The sequence below is a fragment of the Chanodichthys erythropterus genome, chromosome 22 (assembly GCF_024489055.1).
Source record: "Chanodichthys erythropterus isolate Z2021 chromosome 22, ASM2448905v1, whole genome shotgun sequence".
Classification (NCBI taxonomy): Eukaryota; Metazoa; Chordata; class Actinopteri; order Cypriniformes; family Xenocyprididae; genus Chanodichthys; species Chanodichthys erythropterus.
The window spans coordinates 31,355,279-31,382,376 of record NC_090242.1 but is presented as its reverse complement, the minus strand read 5'-3'; the positions used below and the strand labels follow the sequence as shown (position 1 = coordinate 31,382,376).

At 35.8% G+C, this 27,098-nt stretch overlaps 2 protein-coding genes across 3 annotated transcripts in view; both read left to right on the top strand.

The window, feature by feature from the left end:
• Window positions 1–16,508, top strand: part of LOC137012689 (fulditoxin-like) — a 101,942-nt gene extending 85,434 nt beyond the window's left edge. The window contains exons 1-4 of one of the 2 annotated variants that reach the window (XM_067376078.1): window positions 14,220–14,825; window positions 15,217–15,336; window positions 15,652–15,777; window positions 16,044–16,508. In XM_067376078.1, the coding sequence (XP_067232179.1) occupies window positions 14,774–14,825; window positions 15,217–15,336; window positions 15,652–15,777; window positions 16,044–16,111 (366 nt within the window). In that variant the 5' untranslated portion in view covers window positions 14,220–14,773 and the 3' untranslated portion in view covers window positions 16,112–16,508. Of the gene's footprint in view, window positions 1–14,219; window positions 14,826–15,216; window positions 15,337–15,651; window positions 15,778–16,043 lie in introns of those variants that run through there. The other variant, XM_067376080.1, reaches the window with a different exon arrangement.
• Window positions 16,509–21,548: 5,040 nt separating this feature from the next.
• On the top strand, window positions 21,549–24,267 carry LOC137012682 (urokinase plasminogen activator surface receptor-like). The gene is made up of 5 exons (XM_067376064.1): window positions 21,549–21,706; window positions 21,800–21,919; window positions 22,168–22,299; window positions 22,502–22,609; window positions 22,735–24,267. Exons 1-5 carry the CDS (start codon window positions 21,658–21,660, stop codon window positions 22,923–22,925), a joined length of 600 nt encoding a protein of 199 aa, XP_067232165.1. The 5' UTR covers window positions 21,549–21,657; the 3' UTR covers window positions 22,926–24,267.
• Window positions 24,268–27,098: the final 2,831 nt, after the last annotated feature.

The following is a 27,098-nucleotide window of genomic DNA, read 5'->3' as shown; positions in this document are numbered from 1 at the left end:
CCACCCCCACGTCAAACCAGTGCCATAAAGAGATCCGCACAGAAAAGTGCAGCGCAAAAGAAAACGGGTGTCGTGAGCGCACGCTTGACTGAAACGCAGAATAAAATGAGCGTTGCAAATGATTTAGTAGGTTTGAGCATGAAAAATATGTGGCAAAGATAAAATAGGATTACAGCTGTCATTGATTTTTGTAATTGATTATATTTTTATTTTTGCACTAGTTTATTTTATTTTGCAATTTATTATTTTTGTTTGCAAAACTTATTTTTTCCGCTCAATACTTTATTTTTCCTTTGCAATTCTTTATTTTTGTTTGCAAAACATTTTTTTATTGCTCAATTCTTTTTTGTGTTTTGCAAAACTTTATTTTTGTGCAAAACTTTAAGGCATTAATTTGACTCCATAGGGAACGTGTTATACTCTGCCAGCCACCAGAACCTCTGACAGACCTCCCATAATCAGACTGGCAGCTGCCACCAGCGCCAATGGCAGGTCACGTGACCTGCCAGAATCAGACTGGTAGCTGCCACCAGGTCACGTGACCTGTCAATGGCTGCTACCGCCAGCCACCTGAAGATTGAACCCCTACTGTCTGTCTGGCACGCAAACTACGTTTCACAACCAAACACACGCGAGATGTGACAAGGAAACAACGCAATATCACGTGTGCAGGACCGGAGTTATTATTATTAAAAACGGTAGCCGGCAAGAAGCTTTCAATACGAATTGCCTGTGCACTGATTTGCAGCGAATATAAGAAAAAGAAAAGAAAAATATGGAGGAGGAAGTGGTTGGGGAGACTGTGGATTGTGTGTTCTGCAACGAGAGTTGGAGGTACATAAATAACTTTTCAATGTGCTGCTGTTGCGGATGGTCAAGCAAATGTTTGTGTTTTGTTTCTGTTTGATAGAATTGTAATGTTTATCTGAAACGAAGCCATGCTTGCTGATATTGTGGTCTATAACTCCCTGCTGCTCTCCGCTGTTTCTTTGTAAACTGTATTGTAACAATATGACCTTACAAGGACTTCCAAGAAGCATCATGTTCTTTTCCTACTAAGTGATACTTGCACAACCACAGACACACATTGTACACACACACACACACACACACACACACACACACACACACACACACACACACACACACACACACACACACCACATTCATTTGTCTGATGTGATGCAATTAACACAGCTCTTTTATGGTCATTCGTATAAACATTTTTTTCTATTAAATATAACAGCCTTTTCATCCAAAATGTAAAACCAGAAAAAGTTGACATTATTTTCAAACAGAATTAAAGTCTTCCTATGGACTGGCATGTACAGGCACAACAGGGCTAAAGCTCCTTAAGGGTTAAAAGCCTTTTGTTTTTTTCCCCATAAAACACTAAACTGCAACAAAAACCACCACAACACTTCCTTATACACCTATTTGTCACTATCTGCACTAAAAAATAGTCCACAAAGTCACTGCATGCAGGTTTATGCAGCTACTAAGAATCTCTAAAATGACATATTGAGACAAAGGACTTTGAGTTCTAAGTTCTGCTTTAAGTTTTGTTCAAGGTGATCATTTGAATATTTTTTTCAGTAAGTTCTGATTAGGTAAAAGGATAGTATTTGGAATAAAATCCCCCCTGTTTAAACAGCTACAGAAGCCCCAATGTCGAAGCTGAAGACCAATGATACCCAAAACACCATCATTTGGCACAAGCTGAAGATTTATGCTTATATAATCAATACACTGCACTGAATGCAAAATACAGCAGATCTTATGAAATGGTAAAAATGAGGAAGTTATTCACTTTCCTCTTAAAGGGACAGTTCACCCAAAAATGAAAATTATCCCATGATTTACTCACTCTCAAGCCATACTAGGTGTATATGACTTTCTTCTTTCAGCTGAACACAATCAGAGTTATATAAAAAATATCCTGCCTCTTCCAAGCTTCATAATGGTATAGAATGGGGCTCAAGATTTTGAAGCCCAAAAAAAAAGTGCACCCATCCATCATTAAAGTAATCCACACGACTCCAGGGGGTTAATAAAGGACTTATATACTTATAAGAAAAATATCCAAATTTAAAACTTCATAAACTGGCTTGTGGAAACACCCAAGTCTAGTTTTGGCAGAAGAGTGACCTCTGATCTGACGCATGACATGTTGATGAACACAGAAAGACATGTTACTCTTGTAAAAAAAATGTAATAAATTGAAATAAATATATTAACCTCTTAAACTTGTCAGTTGCAAATGGGCTCCATTCCAATCCTGCACAACGTCATCTCAACACATAACCTGATATATCATCACAGAATGAGTACTGAGAAATCAGTGTGTATTGAGCCCAATCGAATCGAAAAAATATAATGATCTGAGAGTGAGTTGAGTTTTAGTGACCCCCGAGGTCAATTCTTCAATTCATAGCATGAATATGTTTCTTGAGTTTTGTACTTATTTTTGAAGCAATGTAAAAAAAATAATAATAATAAATAAATAAAAAAAAACACCTATGAGACTTTGATGTGACTTGGTTTTAATATGTTATAAAGTGCATTTTGTTCCATGTCACTGACCCAAAAACTGTGACCTATTTGTAAATGGAAAATTAATGTTCTAAAGAAAAAAAAACCCAAACCACAGAAGGGACTTCGCCTCCTCTTTTCACAAGAATAATGTGCATCCTCTCAACTTTACACAACTCTGATCTGCAAACACTACATGAAGAGCTCCTAGTGCATGCATTAAATACACAACTATATGCTATTTGTAAACTTAAACAATACAACCAATCCATAAATACACACTGTCATGATCATATTCTGTTTTGTCTTGTGTAAAGTCTTTGTTTTCATTGTTACTGTTTCCTTTAGTTCAGCTCAATCATTAGTTGTCAGGGTCTGCATCTGAAAACTTAAAAATGCTGTCTTTGGAGGATGCATTCCAAAAGGCACGTCCGAATCCAATGTTAGCTTCACTTCCTGTCTCCTGAGATAACTTCATCAATCTGTTGCTGCCTTTGATATCCCACAATCCTATGAGTTAAAAAAATAAAGATGGTGTCTGAAAGTTGCGGTTGGTGGTCAGTTTGTGTGTACATGTGTCCAAGCTTTGGTGAAAACCAAACAAATATTTTATCAGTAGTAATTTCGCGCAAGAAAATGACATCAAAAGTGGAAAATTTTGCTCAAAAATGCACATTTACACACAAACTGATCAGCAAGCACAACTTTCGGACGCCATCTTTATTTTTTCTAGCTCACCACAGAATGGAAAGCACAGGATTGTGGGATAACAAAGGCAGCAAAGGACACATCTATGCTGCCTTCAAAAATCGATCAGAGGAAGGTATCTCCGGAAACAGGAAGTGAAGCTAACATTGCATTTGGACGTGCCTTGATGCCTTCCTACCTTGAAATGTGGCCTCCGAAGGCAGAATTTTCCGGTTTTCAGACGCAGCCCAAGTCAGGACACAGCCCAAGTTGTTTTTGGATGTAGCCATAGACATTAATTAGCATCACACCTGTTTCCTTTTCAGTTGATTACCTGCTTCTGTGTATATAAGCCTTCAGCTCCCTTCTGTTCATTGTCTCATGTTAGAGTCCCACATTTCATCCCTTAAAACTCATCTTTGATCACCAAAATTACAAAAAAATTTCCTATGAAAATAATGTCTTCATGCCTTAAAAGAGCTTGAATGTAACTCTACACTCTTGCTTCATTTGGTATATGTGGGCACATATGCAAATTAGTCTCCGCCTCCACTCAATCACACCAGCTCAGAGATCCACTCAGTCAACTTTACTGTAGTAAACGCTACACAATGGCAAGCTGAAATATTGGTTTAATAAAAAAACACCGCAACACTTCCTTTAAATACGTTTTTCACTATGCAAAATCACGTGAAATGACAAATGGATACTTGAGGTCATTTGATCTACCGTAATAAATATTTTAAATTTTGTATGCATATTTATGTAGCTGATTATTACATATAAAAATATTTTCTTAAAAACACTATACTGTTAGGCAGAAGAGGGAGATTTACATGAGAATTACAGGAGATCTTATAAAATATTTAAAGGGTTAGTTCAACCAAAAATGAGAATTCTGCTTACCATAACTGATGTGCGAGTTGAATATTTTTATGCGAATAAAAGTCTAAATTCAATCTGTTCATCATATAAAGCGCTAATGTGTCTTTGGACTAAAACGCTTAGTTCATAAGGAATTAATTTTTACAATCTCTTTATGAACTTTTTGAAGTGTCAAATTGGTAGTTGCATAGTTGTCAATGGAGGGACAGAAGACGCTCAGATTTTATTAAAATTTTCTTCATTTGTGTTCCGAAGATGAATGAAAGTCAAAGATTTGGAACGACAAAGGGTGAGTAAATGATGACAGAATTTAAGTTTTTGGTTGAACTAACCCTTTAAGAGCTTATGATTAAATAAACAGAAAATTCACTGCTTGCTTAGGTGATTAATGCCTCCATTGCACTATGACTGTATATGATTAGATTTGATTAGAAATGATTAGTCTGTGTGATAAATCCTACCTTTTATTTTCATGGACATTCACCAATCATATAAAATTATCAAAATTATGCCATTAATGGGAGGGCTAAATAAAAAGTAAGAAGCTTAGAATATCAGCACGCTTTATGAAATGTCAAAATCAAACTTGAAATGGCCTAAAAAACATAATGACATGATTTTTTTTTTTTGTGAGGAATCAGCTTGGTGAAATTAAAGGTAGGGTAGGCAATTTCGGAGAGGCTAGCAATAGCAAGCTAGCATTGAAAGCATAAGATCCCACCCTCCCTTCAGAGCGCGCTCCAAAGCCATGCCTCCTTCCAAACACATGAATGGACACAGCCAGAGCAGAGTCTGCAAAGTGTCTTAAAAGCTTTAACTTATCTCAAAGCACATAACATTACAATAGTAATGAACGTAAACAACTTACAGAGCTCTTAATTGTACCACCTGACTGCTGCTGATTCTTTTCGGCATTGATAGTTTTGGTTGCCATCTTGTGGTTACGACATGGTGTGAATGCAGCATAAGCTCATTGTTTTAGTTCAGGAGGAACTGTAAAATGTGTCTGCTGTCCGTTTGTGAAGATATATGTACATGTTTTAACATTTAGACTATTTCTGTTATTGATAGCTATCAGGATGTGAAGAGAGTTTCTACCAGTATAATAAAAAGTGTTTATAAAAATTACCTACCCTACTTTTAAAGGTACTTTGTGTCTGTGACCAATGTTTACCGAGCTTGATGACTGATGAAAATACAAACCCGATTCCAAAAAAGTTGGGACACTGTACAAATTGTGAATAAAAACAGAATGCAATGATTGATGCAAAGAATTTCAATATTTTATTCAGAATACAACATAGATGACATATCAAATGTTTAAACTGAGAAAATGTATCATTTTAAGTGAAAAATAAGTTGATTTTAAATTTCATGGCATCAACACATCTCAAAAAAGTTGGGACAAGGCCATGTTTACTACTGTGTGGCAAACCCTCTTCTTTTTATAAAAGTCTGCAAACGTCTGGGGACTGAGGAGACAAGTTGCTCAAGTTTAGGAATAGGAATGTTGTCCCATTCTTGTCTAATACAGGCTTCTAGTTGCTCAACTGTCTTAGGTCTTCTTTGTCGCATCTTCCTCTTTATGATGCACCAGGATCCAGTACCCGGATCCTTCTTCTACGCAGCCATGATGTTGTAATTGATGCAGTATGTGGTCTGGCATTGTCATGTTGGAAAATGCAAGGTCTTCCCTGAAAGAGACGATGTCTGGATGGGAGCATATGTTGTTCTAGAACTTGGATATACCTTTCAGCATTGGTGGTGCCTTTCCAGATGTGTAAGCTGCCCATGCCACACAAACTCATGCAACCCCATACCATCAGAGATGCAGGCTACTGAACTGAGCGCTGATAACAACTTGAGTTGTCCTTGTCCTCTTTACTCCGGATGACATGGCGTCCCAGTTTTCCAAAAAGAACTTCAAATTTTGATTTGTTGATTTGACCACAAAACAGTTTTCCACTTTGCCACAGTCCATTTTAAATGAGCCTTGGCCCAGAGAAAACGCCTGCGCTTCTGGATCATGTTTAGATATGGCTTCTTTTTAGACCTATAGAGTTTTAGCCTGCAACGGCGAATGGCACGGTGGATTGTGTTCACCAACAATGTTTTCTGGAAGTTATCCTGAGCCCATGTTGTGATTTCCATTACAGTAGCATTCCTGTATGTGATGCAGTGCCGTCTAAGGGCCCGAAGATCACGGGCATCCAGTATGGTTTTCCGGCCTTGAGATTGTTCCAGATTCTCTGAATCTTTGGATGATATTATGCACTGTAGATGATGATAACTTCAAACTCTTTGCAATTTTTCTCTGAGAAACTCCTTTCTGATATTGCTCAACTATTTTTCTCCGCAGCATTGGGGGAATTTGTGATCCTCTACCCATCTTGACTTCTGAGAGACACTGCCACTCTGAGAGGCTCTTTTTATACCCAATCATGTTGCCAATTGACCTAATAAGTTGCAAATTGGTCCTCCAGCTGTTCCTTATATGTAAATTTAACTTTTCCAGCCTCTTATTGCTACCTGTCCCAACTTTTTTGGAATGTGTAGCTCTCATGAAATCCAAAATGAGCCAATATTTGGCATGACATTTCGAAATGTATCACTTTCAACATTTGATATGTTATCTATATTCTATTGTGAATAAAATATAAGTTTATGAGATTTGTAAATTATTGCATTCCTTTTTATTCATAATTTGTACAGTGTCCCAACTTTTTTGGAATGGGGTTTTTAAGTTGACTATTAAAAAGAACAGCTGAACATCAGTTCACAAAAAAACTATATTGTTTAGTAGGGCCGGGACAATAAATCGTTGAATCGCGAGAAATGATTGTGGATTGATTCTGAGATTTTCCAAATGCATCACGATTCTCTCTGGAATTGATTCTGAGCTTAGTTTTTAACAGCAGATGGCGCTGTGTGCTTCAGAAACAGCTGTACTCTGCTTGCTTCCATTTCCTATACACACACCACTTAAACTGTCAATAAAATAATCATTTATAAAGTTCAAAAAGGTTGAAGCAAATTACACAGGTGTTTGCCGTGGGCTGTTTACATTAATCTAAGTACTTAGCCAAATGCGTGAGTGCTCTTCTTCGTGATCATTTAAGCGTGCGGTTAAAAACTAGCTTAGCACGTGCTAAAATCTAAGCTCAGAATCAATTCAATAAAGAATCACGATGCATTCGGAAAATCTCAGAATCGATCCACAGAATGATTTATTTTCCCAGTCCTATTGTTTAAATTTAGTTATTATTTCGGAATAAATGTAAAATGCGTAAAAACACTAACTTGCTGAGATTTATTCTTGGTTTTAATAAATAGAACAAAATAGAACTGTATTTGGTTTCTCTTTTTTAATGTAATGATTATTTATCCAGGAAAACGTGACAACGTTAAGTCTAACTGGTACATGAAACAGAAAAACAAACAAACAACAACAAAAAAAAAAAAAACAGAAAAATAAACCATTTAAAAAACTTTCCTCCTCATTTCAGAAAACCACACACCACTGGTTTTACAATATGACTGTTAAATGTACAGACAAAATCCACCACAACACTTCCTTAAACAGGTGTTTTTAGCTAGTTGCAACAATACAGGATATTGAAATGAAAAGAGAATGGAAACTAATCTTGACCTGATTTCTCAGTAACTTCCAATCATCACCACCCAGTTTTTTTCAAAAAAAAAAAAAAAAAAAAAGTAAATAAATAAATAAATAAATAAATCAGATTTGGAGGATAGGTCTACAGTTAATATCAAATTTAGGCTTACAGCAAGGTTAGGGTTCTTATTCACCTCTCATTTCAGTCTGATTTTAGGTTAGTTAGTTATATATATATATATATATATGGGTTGTATCTTAAACTGAAGTCTTAACTGTCTGGTCTGAAGGTTTGTACAGTATAAACATGCAGTTAAATCTCTATACCTTACTGAAATAAAGCAACCTTGACCTATATCAATTTCCTGTTTTTTGGAGGTTAGCACAATAGTTTAATGCTGGTCTATAGTTGGTCGATCAGAAAAACAATGCTGTTCATTATCCAAAATATCTAAAACATAAATTAATTTGATGTTACTGGTTAAGAACTTTGACAGTTTGTGTATAGTTCACCCAAAATCATTGAAAATCTTAATTTTCTATTATTTCTGATTAATGATTAACAGGTTGGCTTAAGGAGAACTATGTTTACAAATAGAAAGAATGATATATTTATTCAAATTCACTTTGTCATTAACTGACAAGTATGCAAGCTTAAATTCCTATTTTATAAAGTATCTACTTTCATTTTATTCCTGATAAACTCTCATTTTCTCATGAAGACCCTCCCCTTCAGACAAGCTATAAAATGGACACTGAAACAGACACATTATTTCATTCTCCTCCTGATCGAAGATGGATCTGCAAATCTCAGTTTTTCTTCTCTTCAATCTTTTCACTGCAGGTACAAATAGCTTTTTATAATTTTTACTAGGCAAACATACAGATCATTGGATGTCTCACTTTCTCTCTGACTCTTTTTTTTTTTTTTACTAAAGGACACTCTCTCTACTGTTACGAGTGCCTGACAGAGAATTGTAAAGAATATCCCGTGAAATGTCCAATTAATGCTACTCGTTGCGAGAGTTCAACTGTGGTGACACAAGTTGGTAAGTCCAATATGATGGATTGTTATTATGAATAGATGGAGATAATTTATTGGTGCTGCAACAGTGGAAATGTAACTTACCACTAGACCAACTTACAGAATATTCTATATAGATATCTGATATTTAATTTGTTTTCTCTCAGATTGTTACAGTAAAAAAAAAAAAAAAATTGAAATTAAAAACATGCAAAATGTTTGCAATAAACACCTTTTTTTTTACTCTCACTGTTTTTTTTCTACTTTCAACTTATAAGTACCTTTTTAATCTAAATATTGTGCAGCTGATCTGCTCTTTCCTGTATCATTCATGTTTTTTCAGGGTTCTTTAGTTCCACAGTGAAGGTTAAAGGTTGTGCTGTTGCTTGTCAAAGCGGGTCCATGAACCTTGATGTGGTAAAGACGTCTACTTCCTGCTGTGGCTCTTACTTTTGCAATGTCGAAGATGCTCCAGGTATCGTACTTTACTAAGTACAAATGACTATCTTCTTTAAAGTGAACACACTTCCATATGACATTTAATCAGGAAATAAAATGTGGGGTGGGACTTGATTTTTTCTTCAAGAATTGGAGCTGCTAAAGGAGTGTTGTTTCATTAGAAGTTATATTTGTAGAGGAAATAAAATAAAAGAACACTTCTTTCCTGCTAGATCCCAGAGCTAACATCCCCAATGGAAACACATGTTACTATTGCGATAAGAAGAGCTGCTCAAACATCATGAGATGTTCAGGGACTGAAGATCGCTGCATTTCAGACAGAGGTGAGAATCTGCAAAAGGAAGAAGATTAAAGTCATAATTTGTGCCTCTCCATCTTTAATGGGTGTTATTTTTAAACTTTACATTTCTGGTCAACTAACTCCCTTTGCTTTCTTTCCTTTCATCAGGAACTTTTGGAGGCCAATCAATGATTGTAAAAGGCTGTGTCTCTAAATCCATCTGTGATGCCGCAGCATCTACTAACGCTCAGGGCGTCTCATGTTGTGAGGGGAACCTGTGTAACGGTGATAAGAGCTTCACTCAGAGCTACATCCAGAGCGTCACCCAGAGCTACACCTTCAACGGTGCTTAGAGTGACACAGAGCTTGACGTACAACAGTGTCACCCAGAGCTTCCTGTTGTCTGCTCTCCTACTTCCTGCTGCACTGAATCCAGCAGCTCTTCTGATTCTACAATGAGACATGCTGTACTGAATATAGAGCTTGTATTTCTTTGTACTATCCTTACCTGAATTTATCACAGATATAAATCCTCTATAAAAAAAAACTGAGTCTGAGATTTCACTGATTACAGAGCTGGTAAAACTATAGGGAAAAGCCCACTTTAATCATACATTTTGAGAAATGAACAGATATAATATAAAAGTACTTAAGTAGGCTACTATAATGAGACCGAAATGTTTGTTTGATTTTGTTGCTGCTTGAGTCTATCACGGGATTATATTTCTTAAACCTTCATAATGGCTAGAAAATAGAGATAAAGGCTGTGAAACTAATGTTTTCCACCAGAGGGAGGCAAAGAAAAAATTAGGCAGTAGAGAAGGCAGGTGGCGACTGCCTTGACATGTGAGATGTATTGTTTATTTGAACTGCAAAGGTCAAACATAAATTAAAATTATTCTGACAGATGTGAAGATGGAGGTGAAGGTGGCACATTGTTCACTTTGAGTGTAGATCCATTGCCTGCGACATGTGAGACTACAGTCATTTTCCTATTGGTACATAATAATTCGATAGGAGTACAAACCTTAATTTCATTGAGGAAGTTCCACTCTGGAAGTTTTCTCTCACAACAAAACACAAAATGACAAGGCTACACAACATTGGGTTACACTGACCCAGCTGGGTAGAAATATTTAAAAAAAGAACACAATAAAATGTCCCAACAGGCTGAACACAGCATTTGGGTAAAAAACAAAAAATCCAATAAAGGTTTTGGAGCTGTTATATCAGCGTGCAGACATCCATTTTTTTTTTTTTAAATAAATATAATCCAGCATTTTTTAGAGTGTAGTAAGAGGTTGATTGGCTGGTTTAGGTGTGTTTAAATGGGACTGGAGCTGAACTGTACAGGACAGTGGCCCCCCCAAGAGCTGGATCTGTTATCCAGACCGGACTATTGTAATGCTCTCTCAGCAGGCCTTCTACTGTCAAGCCTCTGCAAATGATCCAGAATGCGGGAGCAAGAGTGGTCTTTAATGAGTGGAAGAAAGTGCATGTCACACCTCAGTTTGCATTGACTGCCAATAGGCGCTCGCATCAAAGTCAAAGCTCTGAAGACAATCATCGGCTCTAAACTAACTAGTTCAGACTTATGTGCTTAGGCGCCCTCCAGAAGCTTGCTATATATATGTTGCGGACTCTTAGGAAGCCCGCAAGTGTTTAGGGTGCCATTTGGGGCAGGGCCCTTGAGTCATTCATTCAATCATTTGTTTTCGAATGGCTGATTCATTCAGGAGTGAAGTAAATGGTTCTCTTTATGAATGGTCCAATGAATCATTGGTACACCCAATTTGTTTGTTCAAAACACGGATTCAGAAATGAAACACTGCTGTGTGTTGCTCGGAAATGATCAGTTCTGCTTTATCTTTATGCTATTTTTTCGTAGGCAAAACTGAGCAAAACAGACAATATTAAGTCTAAAATAACACAATAATTACTTCTTATATATAGAACGGTTGTAGTATCGCGTTTTCAGGGCAGAAAAACAGCACTTGTGTGATAAAGCTTATCATTTGATGTAAATATGAGACAAACTCAAACAGGGGCATTTTTGAATTTTAGGGACATTCTAACAGCATTTGACAGGCTTCATCACGCAGTGAGTTTTTGATGAAATGTCAGATGGCCTATGTAGAGCTGGGTTGAGGCAAGTCTGTTAAATGAGTTGAAGGATTAAGCGAAGCGATGCGTTTGTGTAAAAAAATCCACTGAAGTAAAATACTAGCTTTCACCAGACAGCCTTCCATATTCAAATTCCGAAAAAAAAAAAAAAAAACGGAACTGGTTCAGTTAAGCCTTTTCCGTAAGTTGAATACAGAAGGTGATCTGGTGGAAGATATTTTACTTCATAACTTGTTAAATACGGATATTATTATTATATTATTATTATTATTTATTTTTTTAACACAAACACATTGCTTCACTTCAGAAGGCCTTTATTAACCCCTGGAGCCGTGTGAAGTATGTTTATGATGGATGGATGTGGATAGATGCACTTTCTTCAGCTCATACTCATCACTGGCATTGTAAAGCTTGGACGTGTCAGGATATTTATTAATATATCTCCGATTGTGTTCATCAGAAAGAAGAAATTCATATAAACCTAGGATGGCTCGAGGATGAGTAAAGCTTGGGCTAATTTTCATTTGAAAGTGAACTTTAATAATTTTAACATCCTTCATTTTTACTGTAATTAAATAATCTAATTAATGCGAAAATTGGCAGCTCTTATATATAAGCAACATTTTACTGTCAATACACTTTACCGTTTTCTTCAGCACAACGGTAACCACAAAAACCAACACAAGAGAAACTCTTTTAAATGCCAAAAAACAACAGCACCGGCATAAAAAATAAAAAAAAACTACTAAAGACACGCAGTGAAAAATTAGCACTGAAAAGGCTTGGGCGGTTATTTTTGCAGCTGACCTTATGTATATGCATTTGTACAAGTTTCTTTTTCAGACACAAAATTTATGGAGGGAGAGCATTAAATGAATCACCCAACATCACTATTAAAACAGATGTGTTAAAAACAACACAACCTGTGTTATATTTTAACACATCTGTGTGTCTAGGTAAGGACAACACATTTTGTGTTACTTTTTTTTAACTCAACCAGTGTGTTATATTCTTCTTAACACAGGCAATGTGTTAAAATATTTAACACACTAATGTGTCAAATCACACAATTTGTGTCATAGATGTGCTATTTTTGACCAGTTAAAATGAATGCAATACACACTCTTAGAAAGGATGTGTTAAAACTGACTCAAAATGTGTTAAATTCTTACACATCAGTGTGTGAGTTTAGGGACAACACTTGTTGTGTTAATTCTGACACATTCACTTCAGCTTGGGTCACACAGCATAGCGTATGGGTCTGTCACGTGATTAAGGAACGACTCAAAAACCCGAAAGACTCATAAAAACAGTGCCCAAGGAAGTCGACCGGAAGTTGAAGTCGGCCGGGTGCTGCCATCTTGTAGCAGAACTTCACTTGCGTTAGCATCCCATTGACTCCCATTCATTTTGGCGTCACTTTGACAGTGAATAACTTTACATATGAGACGTTTAAAGACTCCATTTGTCCATTATTTATTTCCAAAGATACACGACAATGTATAAAGGGCTCCATTACCTTCTATGTTACATTATGGCCCCGTAAAAACATTTTTTGTAAAAATAAGCTAACGATTGCGTCATAACCACTCGACTCTCTGTCGCACATTAGAGAAATTACCATACAGACAGGAAGAGAAGCTCGCAGGCAATCGGGGAGATTATCTTAATATGGCGTACTGGCGTTACATTTTAAAATACTATACAAAATAATTAATCATAATACTTACTCCTGCTCACTCACGCCAAAGAACTCCCCGCTCAAGCTCGCCGTCTCTGCAAGATTAACGATGGCAGTTTGCACGCACAGCTACTAGAAGATTTACATCTATCAGACAGGTTGCTGACGTCATCAAGCTTAGTGTGAGTCTGCACGTCAGAAACAGAAGTGCTAAAAATCCCTAAAAATGGCCTTCACTTGACTCAATTGAGTTCCAATGGGGTCGCTGTGTCCATTTCTATTACTGTCTATGCATAAAAAGAACTAATCAATTCTCTTTCCGGCTCAGAATGCATTGGTAGCGTATGGGTCTGTCACGTGATTAAGGAACGACTCAAAACCAGAAAGACTCATAAAATGAACTAATCAATTGAATCATCAGGTGAACTACTTCTAGCAGTACAGAACCTGTAGAATATTGCACATGCGCGACTGAACGAATCACCCCCCGAGACGACTCGTTCTTCCCGAGTCACATTAAAGATTCGTTCAAAATGAACGAATCGTTCAAGAACGACACATCACTATTGTCTGCTATAATCAATAATGTAAATCTAGTTCAGAGATTGTCTAAATGAGTTCAAGACAAATAACGATTATGTGAAAACATAACACACACAACCTGATCATCTTTTCTCTTTGCTTGTCTGGCTGTTATAACTCAGTTACAGCAGCCCAAACAAAATCTATATATATTATATATATATATTATATATCTATATATATATTAAAAAGTCAAGGGTCAAGAGCTCAACTAAAGCAAACTAAAGCAATTCCTCCTTAGATTCTGCTTGTTAACAGCAGATCACCTTCCTGACACATTTAATGTGTTAAAATCATAACACAATGAATGTGTCAAAATGAACAATTTTATGGTCACATAAGAACGTTACAAAGAGGACATTTGGGATGTTAAAAGAACGTTCCCACACGGTCCTCTGTTGGTCATTTAATAATGTTTCCGGTATAAGTCTAGGGGGACATTCTATTTTGGTTATTTTATGGTCGTGCGAGAACGTTACAAAGACATTTGGGAAGTTAACAGAACGTCCTATAGTAATAGTCCCCTAAACATTCCCAGAACGTCCTGAAGGTCCTCTAAATAACGTTCCCCAACCCTTAAAAGATCTACACATTGTGACCGTTTCCAGGCAACGTCCTTAACCCTAAATGTCCCTATAAATGTCTAAGACACCAGCCAGAAGACCCCAAAAATGCCTTTAACAAGCACATTGCAGCAAGTCAGAAAAACATAGCAAGCAGCCAAAATCAACTTTGTCTTGAGGAACTTTAATTTAAAATCATTAACCTACAATCATTAGGTTGTGGGTGTTTGTGTGTGTCAAGTTTGTGTAGAACTTCACAGTGCGGTCATCATTAAACCCACCCCTTTCTGAAGAGGATAATAGGAATAGAAACATTGTAATTTCATTCTGTTCCTGACACATGATGGATCTGCGAATCTCTGTCGTTCTTCTTTTCATTTTTCTCACTGGAGGTACAAAAAACAGCAAGTATTGAATGTATTATTACACTCTAAAAAAATGCTGGGTTAAAAAAACCCAAGCTGGGTAAAATATGGACAAACCCAGCAGGTTGGGTTAAAGGCACCTATTATGTCCTCTTTCACATGATGTAATATAAGTCTCTGGTATGGTCAAGTTTCAGCTTAAAAAACCCCACAAATTTGCCCCTATTTGGGGGTGAGCAAAAACATGCCTTTTACTATATTACTATATTGCTGGCTAAAAAAATAAATCCAAAATTGGTTGAAAAAAATGGCTGGGTAAAAACAACCCAATCCCTGGTTTTGTCCATATTTAACCCAGCAGTTTTTAGAGTGTAGGCACATATAGAGCGCTAACTCAATCTCTCTCTCTGTCTTTAAGGATATTCTCTCAAGTGTTACAAGTGCAAGTCTGATTCGTCCGGTTCCTGTGATGCAGTGGAGGAGACATGTTCAGCTGGATCTTCTAAATGTCTTAGCACAACAGTGGAAAAGCTTGTTTGTAAGTCCAGTATAATGTGGAAATCTGCCGTAATAGTTTACTGAAAGTGACTGTCGTAGAAGTATGTATATGTTAATCTCATTGCATAATTGCAATTATTTAATGAGGTAAAATTACCTGAACTGCTCTGTTCATTTTAAATGGCAAATGCTTTTATTGTGTGTTGCATAATATGTTTTGTTTTGCTGGTGTGGTCAAAGACAAAGTTGTATTGCATGTGATGAGATTAACATATATTATTGTCTTTTGTAAGAGGATTGAGTTTTCAGGAATTGTTTCTTTACCCTGTTATATAGGAGGTTTGTCCTTTTTCAGGTTCCAATATGGAGTACAACACAACTAAAGGGTGTGCAAAAGAATGTGAACCTCAGGACAAAACGCTTCCAAGTGGAGCAAGAATGTTTATGCACTGCTGTGACTCTGAACTCTGCAATGCAGCAGGTATTCGCCTTTATTTGACTGTTAATGTACATGTATTCATCTAGCAGTTGCCTTTTTCCATAACCACTATTATAATAATTCAAACAAAAGTGATTGTTGTAAAGCTAGAAAAGTGTGGAAAGAAGAAGCTTGTGAATTAGTCAAGTGCTTTCAGAGAGTTTTTGATTGTTTTTATAAAAGTGTGATGAAACTTATCAGCAATTGGGATGCAATTTTTTTTAATAATTTCTATTTGTATAGACTAATTTCCTTTTTGTCTTGATTAGATGGAGTGTTTAAGGGAAGCTTCCTCCTGCTCTTGTCTCCTCTGCTCTTCTACTTCCTGTTTCAGTGATTCGAGTTGCTTCATATTCTACAGCGAAGATCAGCGCAAAAACTGAATATGAGACACGTTCTGTAGTATTGCTTCACTGAATAACGTTTGATTGTTGATGAGCTGTTCTTTGGTGTCATGATTTGGAACTCAAAAATATGCATTCTAATAAACAAATATTATAAACAAACACAGCATCATCATTATGAGCATCCAAATAATGAAAAGACTCAAAACACAAACGCTTCTTACTTAGTAAGAGTATGTGAAATGTGTTTTTCAGTTGGAAACGCACTTATCCACAAATCTGAAAATGTGCTTTTGGTTGTTAAGGTTAACAAGGTTTAACAACCACAGACACACCCGTCACACCCGTCTCACATACAGACCAAACATAACCTGACGGATATAAGGGGAAAATGTGTCCTGAGATATAACACATGTGACACATTCACTGCAAAAAATGCAGTTCTTACTTAGAATTTTTGTCTCGTTTCCAGTCCAAATATCTAAAAATTCTTAGATCAAGAAACATTTTCATGACAAGTAAAAATTATTTTCTTGTTTTTAGGAAAAATAAGTCAAAATTAAAACAAGCAAAATAATCTGCCAGTGGGGTAAGCAAAATAATCTTAATCCAAACTGAAAACAAGATTATATATCTTATTTTTGGTTTGATATAAGATTATTTTGCTTACCCAACTTCTTTATTTTGCTTCTTGATTTAAGAACTTTAAGATATTTTGACTAGAAACAAGACAAAAACTCTAAGTAAGAACAGCATTTTTTGCAGTGTTGACATGTACAGATAAAGTTCAATAAGGCGCCAACATCTCAAATGCCTCCCGAGTCCATTCGACTCGAAATGAGCTAAAATACTGATGTGAATGTTCAATTCTGATCAGTACAATTAAAGTTGCAACTTTGTGCCTGAGAACATCGTAACGCCTGCAGTATTTACTAAGGATCTGATGAATAATGGTCCAAAAAGAAAATACAAAACAAAATATAGCTGCGAGCAGCGATGGCGGGCCCAAGCCCGGTGGCACCGCCACCCCGGTGGCTTCAGGGCAACTGTGCACAGCGGGCAATAGGCACTTAAAACGGTTAAACATCAAAGGACTATGTCAAATTCACTCCACATTTACTGCACTACAAGGTGCCGCTATAGAGCCCCTCCTCCCTGCTCACACAAACGTATGAAATGTACAAATATACAGTACACTAAGATTTTTTATGTTTTTAAAAGAAGTTTCGTCTGCTCACCAAGGCTACATTTATTTAATTAAAAATACAGTAAAAACAGTAATATTGTGAAATAGTATTACAATTTAAAATACCTGTTTTCTATTTGAATATATTTCACAAAGTAATTTATTCCTGTGATCAAAGCTGAATTTTCAGCTTCATTACTCCAGTCTTCAGTGTCACATGATCCTTCAGAAATCATTCTAATATGCTGATTTGCTGCTCAAGAAACATTTAATGTGTACAATTGTACAAAATATTTGTGTACAATTTTTTTTTTTTTCAGGATTATTTGATGAATAGAAAGTTCAAAAGAACAGTGTTTATCTGAAATCTAATCTTTTGTAACATTATAAATGTCTTTACTGCCACTTTTGATTGATTTAATGCATCCTTGCTGAATAAAAGTATTCATTTCTTTAATTTCTTTTCAAAAAAATAAAAATAAAAATTCTTACTGGCCCCAAACTTTTGAACGGTAGTGTATAATGCTACAGAAGCTTTGTATTTCAGATAAATGCTGTTCTTCTGAACTTTCTACTCATCAAGGAATCCTGAAAAAAAAAGTACACAACTGTTTTCAACATTGAAAATAATCATAAATGTTTCTTGAGCAGCATATCAGCATATTAGAATGATTTCTGAAGGATCATGTGACACTGAAGACTGGAGTAATAATGCTGAATATTCAGCTTTGCATCACAGGAATAAATTACTTTGTCAAATATATTTAAATAGTACACAGTATTTTAAATTGTAATAATATTTCACAATATTACTGTTTTTTTTTACTGTATTTTTAATTAAATAAATGTACCCTGGGTGAGCAGATGAAACTTCTTTTAAAAACATTAAAAATCTTAGTGGATCCAAACTTTTGGACTGTACTGTATATGCTTCTTTGTGAGAACATGACAAGAAATTGTTTACTATATTTAACATATGCAGAAGAGACTTACAAGAAATCAAGTTTGTATGTTTTTCCCATACTCAGTGATACCCACAACCACAGACACTTATTTTACGCATTTCACTCACATTCATCCACATTTACATCTGCACTGACACGCACACACACACACATTTACATTTTAATTCGTACAATTTAAACATACAAAATAGTACGAGTGAGGTTGTATGGATTCGTACGAATTAGCCACCTTGTAAAATACGTACAAATTGCTGTGAGATCAGGTTGGAATTTCAGTACACACACACACACACACACACACACACACACTGATCCTTATCTTCTGTTATTCTGAGCTCTTGTGTCCACATACATGTTGTTTGCATAATCAGATGTGTGTGAATAATCAGGCGCAGAGTGGTTATGATTATTTGGGCGTTAAATAATGCCGCAAATAACAATAAACTTACTAAAGCAGGCTGTACTGTACCAACAGGGGACTAAATGCCACTAGGTGGAACAAACTGTAATTTGCTATTCAGTCTGTTCATAATAAATGAAAAGAAACCTAGCTTTGTGGATTTGTTGCTTTTTTCTGGTAACACTTTAATTTAGGGTCCAATTCCCACTATTAACTAGTTGCTTATTAGCATGCATATTACTAAAATATTGGCTGTTTATTAGTACTTATAAAACTTTATTCTGCATGACTTTATTGTCTTAATCCAATACCTAAACTTAACATCCTTAAAGGGTTAGTTCACCCAAAAATTCTTGTCATTTATTACTCATCCTCATGCCGTCCTACACCCGTAAGACTTTCGTTAATCTTCAGAACACAAATTAAGATATTTTAGTTGAAGCTTCCTGAAGCAGTGTTTTGAAATCGGCCATCACTAAATAAGTCGTTATTTAGAGATGGCCGAATATTGTTTTTGGCCAAAAATATTCTCATTGCTTTATAATATTAATATTGAACCACTGTACTCACATGATCTGATTTAAATATGTTTTTGGTACCTTTATGGATCTTGAGAGAGGAAATGTCATTGCTCCCTATGAAGGCCTCACGGAGCCATCGGATTTCAACTAAAATATCTTAATTTGTGTTCTGAAGATTAACGAAGGTCTTACGGGTGTGGAACGGCATGAGGGTGAGTAATAAATGACAGAATTTTCATTTTTGGGTGAACTAACCCTTTAATAAGCAGTCATTATGGGGTTTATTGAGGCAGAAGTTAATAGTTAGTTAATAGAATTGGACCCTAAAAGTGTGACCATTTTTCCTATTGTATCAAAATCGTACTGAACCTTGACCCCAAATCTGAGGTACAGTACGTACCAAACCGTGACTTCTGTGTACCGTTATTTTCATTGGGTGAACGTTCTTTGGGTGAGCGTACCTATTCTTGTTTTGTATAGAAACTCTACAAAACAAATAATTGTATAAAGCTAACCTGTTGTTAGTGTTTTGACAGTGTCAAAGTTTTTGTGTGTGCATGTGTAACCTTATATAAGGCATGTATGTGGTAATTTGGTAGCATTTTGACTGAAATTTACTGCTGTGCCAAGCTGAATGTTGGCTAAGAGAAATGTATGAATACGTTAAAATAGTTGGTTACTGTTCTATAGCTTTTCAATAGCTTAAAAAGTGGCCTAAGAATTAAACAATGTGTCCTAGCCATTCTAAAGAGGTGTACTTTATGTTTGTGCCCCCTCTACAGGTGAAGAGGGTGAAGGTGATCAATATGTAAGTGCAGCTCAAGGCCACAAGAGGGCGCTGCGAGAGCAGACACAGGTCTTCACTGTGCAGTATGGACATTTTTTCGTTGTGCTTTTCACACATATTTTTGTTTGTTTAAAATGGCGTGGGCTTCACTCCTGCTTTGCATTTCCCCGTCTTTTAAGAATCCACACACATGCAACTTCTTGCATGATGTTAGAACTTCCATACTCTCCAGTGTCTGCTTTTTCTGATCTGAGTGTTGGGAGCTTTTAAACAAAGGTAAATAACATCACTTCTGACATTTTAAGAAAATAACTTATACTACAATATTTTATATATATCCTAGTAATCAGTGTCAGTGTTTGCAGTGCAAAAGCTTTAACAAATTTGCTTAAACATTTGTTTGATGTCATAAGCTTCTCAATGCATTCTACCAAAATAGGCAGTTAAAAAATGAATAAAAAAAATCTATGGGGTATTTTGAGCTGAAACTTCACAGACACATTCAGGGGACACCTTAGACTTATATTACATCTTTTAAAAAGACGTTCTAGGGCACCTTTAAGCTAGATAAGACCCATATTCCTCATCTGGAATAGTTTAAAGCCCTTTGAAGCTGCACTGAAACTGTAATTTTGACCTTCAACCGTCTGGAGTCCACTGAAGTCCACTATAAGGAGAATAATCCTGGAATGTTTTCATCAAAAACCTTAATTTCTTTTCGACTGAAGAAAGAAAGACATGAACATCTTGGATGACATGGAGGTCTGTAAATTATCACGAAAATTTTCTTTGAAAGTGAACTAATCCTTTAAAGAGGTTGTTCCACATCATTAAGCAAGTCACAGTTCTCATTATAAAATGGGGAAGAAGGAAAATCTTTCTGAAGATGGAAAGCCTGAAATGGTGTAATGTCTTACAAAAGGCATGAAAACAACAAATATTGTGTGAAAACTGAATGAATACATTTAAAAAAAAACATTCTTGCTTTCATCCTACTCCTTTTTTGTTAAAAACCTAAATAAAATAAAGATAATAAAAGATAAAAATAAAATATTAACAAAGAAAGAAAGAAATTTTACCCAAAAGGCTCCAGCATCCCTGTAACCCTACATATGACAAGCTTGTGAAATACGTCTTTTAGTTGTGTGCTTGAAAATGTGATCAAACTGATGAAACTCTGGTGTGTTTTAGTGTCTTTAAAGGGTCAGTTTTTGTGTTTCACAGTTTGTCTGTTCCCAATTTTAAAGGAAATAAACTTCTGTGGTTCCGTTTGATCATTCAGGACATTTAATGTCCCACCTGACATATGCAGGGGATGGTCATATACTGCTTACTGTAACTGCAATGTTTAAACTGGTTTCCTGGATCCTCAGTAACTTTACATCATGGTCACAAATCCCTAAAGCCTATGCAAACTATGATTTTCTTTCTTCTGCAGAACATGTTCTACATGAGCTTGAGTGAATGATTTCTGGGTGAACTATCACTTTAAGAATGTTGCTTTAGATAGATCTATACAGTGCATTTCATTTCCTTATCAAACTTGTATTTATTTTTAAGTGGCAAGTAAATTGTGTAATCTGTTTCTTTCATTTGCTCATATAAAGATCCTCCTCTTGTGCTAAGCTATAAAATGAGTGCTGAAACAAGCACGTTATTTCATTCTCCTCCTGATCAAAGATGGATCTGAAAATTTCAGTTTTTCTTCTCTTCATTCTTTTCACTGCAGGTACAAATAATCAATAATACAAATATTGTTTGTAATGTTTTCTCTTTTTTTTCATTGGATCTCTCTCTCACTGCCTCTGTTTCATTACTAAAGGACACTCTATCAGCTGTTATGAGTGCAAGGGTGTGAACGGTTCTTGTGCAGTTCAGAAGTTAAGAACATGTCCTAGTGGATCTTCCATGTGCACAAGTTGGACATGGATAACACAACGTGGTAAGACCAGCATGACAGATTGAGTGGTGTAAATGTAACTTCTCATATAACTGTGACTCCTTTTCTTGGCAAAATTTACAAAATCAACCACAGAATATTCTATTTATTTCTGATATTTAATTAAAAATGTATAATTAACAATGCTGTTTAATTAACAATAGCAATTGTATTAAAAATGTTTGAAATAAGAACATTCATTTTTCCATCAAAATAATGTACCAGTCTTTTCTGTTTCATTCATATTTTAGCTGAAACTAGTGAAAAATCGATGACTAAAGGTTGTTCCAGTAGCTGTCAAAACACGGAGTCCAACTTCGGCATTTCAATGAGGACTACTTACTGCTGTGACACGGACGATTGTAACCTCCGAGATGCTCCAGGTATTGTGCTTCAATGATCATGTGCAAATAACTAGTCAACACTCATTTTACTTCCAAAGGACATTCAATCAGAAAATAAAACACAAGGTGAGACATGTCTGTCATGAACTGATTGAATGGAGCAGCTAAAGGAGTGTTGTTTCATTAGATGTTAAATTTTATAAAACTTAAATTAAAAATAATTCCTGTTTTCCCCCTGTAGATCACTCTAATGTCCCCAATGGAAAGAAATGTTACTCCGTTGATTTACAGAACCGCACAACCATTTTGAGTTGTTCAGGAACTGAAGACCGCTGCATTAAAGCAACAGGTGAGAATCTGGAAAAGGATGAAGATTGTTGTTATTTTTGTTTCTCCGCCATTCATTTGAAATATTTGATGCACATAGAGCAATGTCCAGCTTAGACTAACCTTTGTTCTCTTTCTTTTCATCAGGGACTTTGGAAGGAGAGTCAATTTTTGCAAAAGGCTGTGTCTCTAAATCCATTTGTGATGCCACATCACCGTTTTTTAGTATGAGCATCTCATGTTGTGAGGGGAACCTGTGTAACGGTGCTCAGAGTGTCTCCCAGAACTTCCTGTTCCTCTGCTGTTCTCTGCTCTCCTACTTCCTGCTGTTCAGATGAGATAAACTAAATTCATACAGGAAAAAGTATCAGTTTATTTCAGGGTTCATATTTAAATCTTCATGCTGTAAAAAGTTCAAAAGAAAGTGCTAGTTTTTTTTTTTTTCTTGAAGAAAAAATATTAAATCATCATCATGTCCAGAAAAAACAAGTATTATCATTTTTTTTAATTATTCAAGAAGGAACATGTTCAGTATTGCCAGACATATGATAATTATCATATCTCTACGATAATTTTGACCTCTGCACGATCAATAATGGAAAAAAATCCCATAATGTACAATAATTTCAGAACTTTGTGACACTTCAAATGCTGGTCGTTTAATCAGCTTATACTCATTGATCTGTGGATCTCCGATTGTAAGGAGAACGTGAACGTTGTTAGGCACAGTGGCGCAAAAAGTGGGTATGCGCTATATGCGGCGCATAGGGGCGCCGCACCATGGGGGCGCCAAAGCGATGGTTATTTTATTTTTTATTTTTTTAAATAATAAAAGTTATATAAATTTATATAAAAGTTATACATAAAAAAAAAGTTATATAAATTTTAGAGGACTAACAGGCTAGAGTAGGCGCCGGTGCCCTCATAAGATTCCATCATAGAATTTAGACATAAGGGTAATATCGCGAGTGGGCGGGGCGCAGCGCTGAGTGAGCAGCAGTAACGTAAGTGAGTTGTAATTGAAACTCGAAAAAGATGGATAAAGCAAAAAAGTTATCGGGGGCTAAAAATAGAAAAAGAAAGAGGGAAAAGGAAATGACATGTCAAGGGATGCGACAGCAGCTAAATAAGTGGATGGTGAAAGGCAACTGGTAGGATTTAAAATGTGACGTCTATGCTTGGAGGCTTGCAAATAGCCTACGTTAGTCATGTTAACAGATTAGCTAGCATTTGCTAACACTGGGAATGTAGCAGACAGAATATGTAGCTAGCTTAGAATATGCAAAACCGAAGTTGCTGAGCTGAAAACTGAAAAATATAAGGTAGCATGTACAATAAATGACAAGAATCTGGAAAACAACTTTAATATCTCTGGTTTACCGTGGAAATTATGCATATATTTGCTACCAAACATGGAGGCTTGCAAATATTAATGTTGACTGACAAGTGTTTACTTACTTACTGCAAAATAATGTTGCTGATATCTACATTTGGATTTTGGTTAAACCCTTTGGTACCAATCCCATTCATGACACATCTCAATTTTATTAAAGTAAAATGACAACTGGTAAATATAAGGTAGCATGCATAATAATAATGACTAGAAGCTGGAAAACATTACTTATGCAATAAGGCTGGTTTATCATGGAAAGAAATAGTTTTTTTTTTTTTTTTTTTTTTTTTACATATGTGTACATATATAATTATGGTAGGCTTACAGTGGCTGTCTGATATACTTTAAAATAAACATTTATTATTTCAAACCCATACATGATGATGTCCAGCACACTTATTTTTTTTAGAAGTGGGGGTGGGGGGGGCGCCAAAATTTTTTGCTGCATACCCCTCTAACACTGGATAGTTGCACCCCTGGTTAGGCACGTCTTCCATCTGATCTCATTGGCCCGGTTTCACAGACAGGGTTTAGGCTAAGCCAGGATTAGGCTTTATTTCAATTAAGGTATTTAAGTAGCTTTTATAAACATACCCTAGAAAAAAAACATTACTGGTGTGAATCTTGAGACAAAACAACGGCTCTTGACATTTTTTAAGATATGTCAGTGCAAGTTACTTTCAGTTAAAGCAGATCAAAAATGCATTTTAGTCTAGGACTAGCTTAATCCTTGACTGTGAAACCGGGGAATAATGTTTTCTCAGCCAATTAACGCTCCTGCCGCAGCACTTTTAGGTCAGTTTTTTCCCACTATACGCCTAGTTTTTTTATCTATTGTGGTAATTTGCATGTCATGTCAAAAAGTTGTTGGTCTAGATAAATATTTGTATTCTGTACATTTGACTCATCAAGCTCACCTTTATTTATCTCACCTTTATTTATATAGCACTTTTTTACAATGCAGTACACTTTTTTACAAAAATCTCCAGAGTTAAATCAACATTTGGTCCCTCTCTAAATAGTGTTAAAATAACACTGAAGCAGAAATAAAGTTAGTGAGATAATTAAACAATTAAGTGATGATTGTGCGTTAGTGATGAACACCTGCTGTTAACAAGCAGAATCACTGAAGAAAAGAGAAACACAAGAACTACAACTGACTTCAGTCACAGCCTTATTAATTGCTTAATTATTTCATTAACTTTAACTCTGCTTCAGTGTTACTTTAACACTATTTAGAGAGGGACCATATGTACTCTGAGCAGAGTTGATTTAACTCGGTATTGAGCAAGTTCAGTATTGATTCATTCCATTGTAAAAAATCATTAGTTGTTAATTTAGTTCATTTACTTATACTAAAAACTCATGTATACGATCATTTTCTTCCAAATATGCTAATTTTGAGCTTCTGGTACTTGAACATTTCCAGTCTGGCAACACTGGTCTAAGCCTATAACCTAACTCACAATGGAATTTTGACAGCACGTGACCGACAGGTCCTTGACATTTTTTGGGCTAATGATAATACTAAAATGTAATTTAATTATCAGTATCATAGAATAATCCCATGTGTCATATATTCCAGTTGTTCTGATATGATAGGGTTTGGTGAAAAAACACTATATTGTGTACATGAATTCAGGCACTGGGAAGGACACATTGATGACTGTATTTGTGGCGACATGAAAACATCCTCATTGTACAACATTATTACTGGTATTTATGTACAACAGCAGCACTTTTTAATGTTATTTAAAGTACATTATGATTAATACATTGCTTGTTATATGTATGTGCAACATTTCAGCCGTAAATAAAATGTTTTTGCAGATTATCTTCATTAATGATCTATCTACCTCATGAAACTGATTTTGGACAGACGCCTGAGGCTAATTTCACTAATGGTTTAATGATCTACAGCTAAAATAGAGCGAGCTCTGATGAAAACTAAGAGAATATTTAAGTAATTTCTCACTAGAAATGACATCAAAAGTGATAAACATTGGTCAAAAACATACACTTACACACAAACTGAGCACCAAGTGCAACTTTCAGATGCCATCTTTCTTTTTTAGCTTAAAGAGATAGTTCACCCAAAAATTAAAATTTGATGTTTATCTGCTTACCCCCAGCGCATCCAAGATGTAGGTGACTTTATTTCTTCAATAGAACACAAATGATGATTTTTAACTCCAACCGTTGAGGTCTGACAGTCTTATAATGTGAGTGAATGGTAACACAATTTATAAGAGTCAAAAAATATGCACAGACGGATCCAAATTAAACCCTGCGGCTCGTGACGGCATATTGATGTCCTAAGACACGAAACGATCAATTTGTGCGAGAACCCGAACATTATTTATATAATTTTTTACCTAATTTTTTGCCGTTGTCAGAGCGCAATTAGACCTTACTAAGCGAGTGCTGAACGCAGTTGGACATAGTGGTGTATTAGAGGTAAAAAAAATGATATAAATAAAGTTCGGTTTCTTGCATAAACCGATCGTTTCGTGTCTTAGGACATCAATGTGCCGTCATGAGCCGCAGGGTTTAATTTGGATTTGTCTGTGCATGTTTTTTGACTCTTATAAATTGCGTTACCATTCACTTGCATTAGAATGCACAGGATGCATCTTTATGCTTCCTTCAAACATTGATCATGAAGGAATCTTAGGAGACAGGAAGTGAAGCTAACATTGGATTCAAGTAGTATTCCATAAAAAAATAACAATTGCTAATTTTGATTTCATGTTGACTTTAAATGTTCAAAACCATGAGTGTTAATAGGGAGTTGATCTTTGCTGTTATAAAAGCTTCCGCTCTTCTAAGGTTTTCAAATAGATGTTATAGAGCTGACATCACTGAGGTTCAGGTCTGGGTTTGGTCAGTCAGTCAAGTTCTTCCTCAAAAGTCTGTATGATGTAACATTATGAATTGCTTTCACTGGGATTACCTAATCCGTTAATGAGAAGGAGGTTTCCACATACTTTTGGCCATTCCAGGCACGACAAACAGCCAGTTGAGGAATAACTGTCAGTCTAATGTTTTAATCCTTGTGTTTTTGTACATTCATTCTAGTTAGGATAATTAGATGCAAGTAATCAATAATAATAGTAAT

Bases quoted from the DNA above. Each gene is read 5' to 3' on its own strand.
- LOC137012682 (XM_067376064.1), top strand. From the start codon at position 21,658: ATGGATCTGAAAATTTCAGTTTTTCTTCTCTTCATTCTTTTCACTGCA. The intron at 21,707-21,799 runs GTACAAATAATC...TCATTACTAAAG, and splicing joins CTTCATTCTTTTCACTGCAG to GACACTCTATCAGCTGTTAT. The intron at 22,300-22,501 runs GTATTGTGCTTC...TTCCCCCTGTAG, and splicing joins TAACCTCCGAGATGCTCCAG to ATCACTCTAATGTCCCCAAT.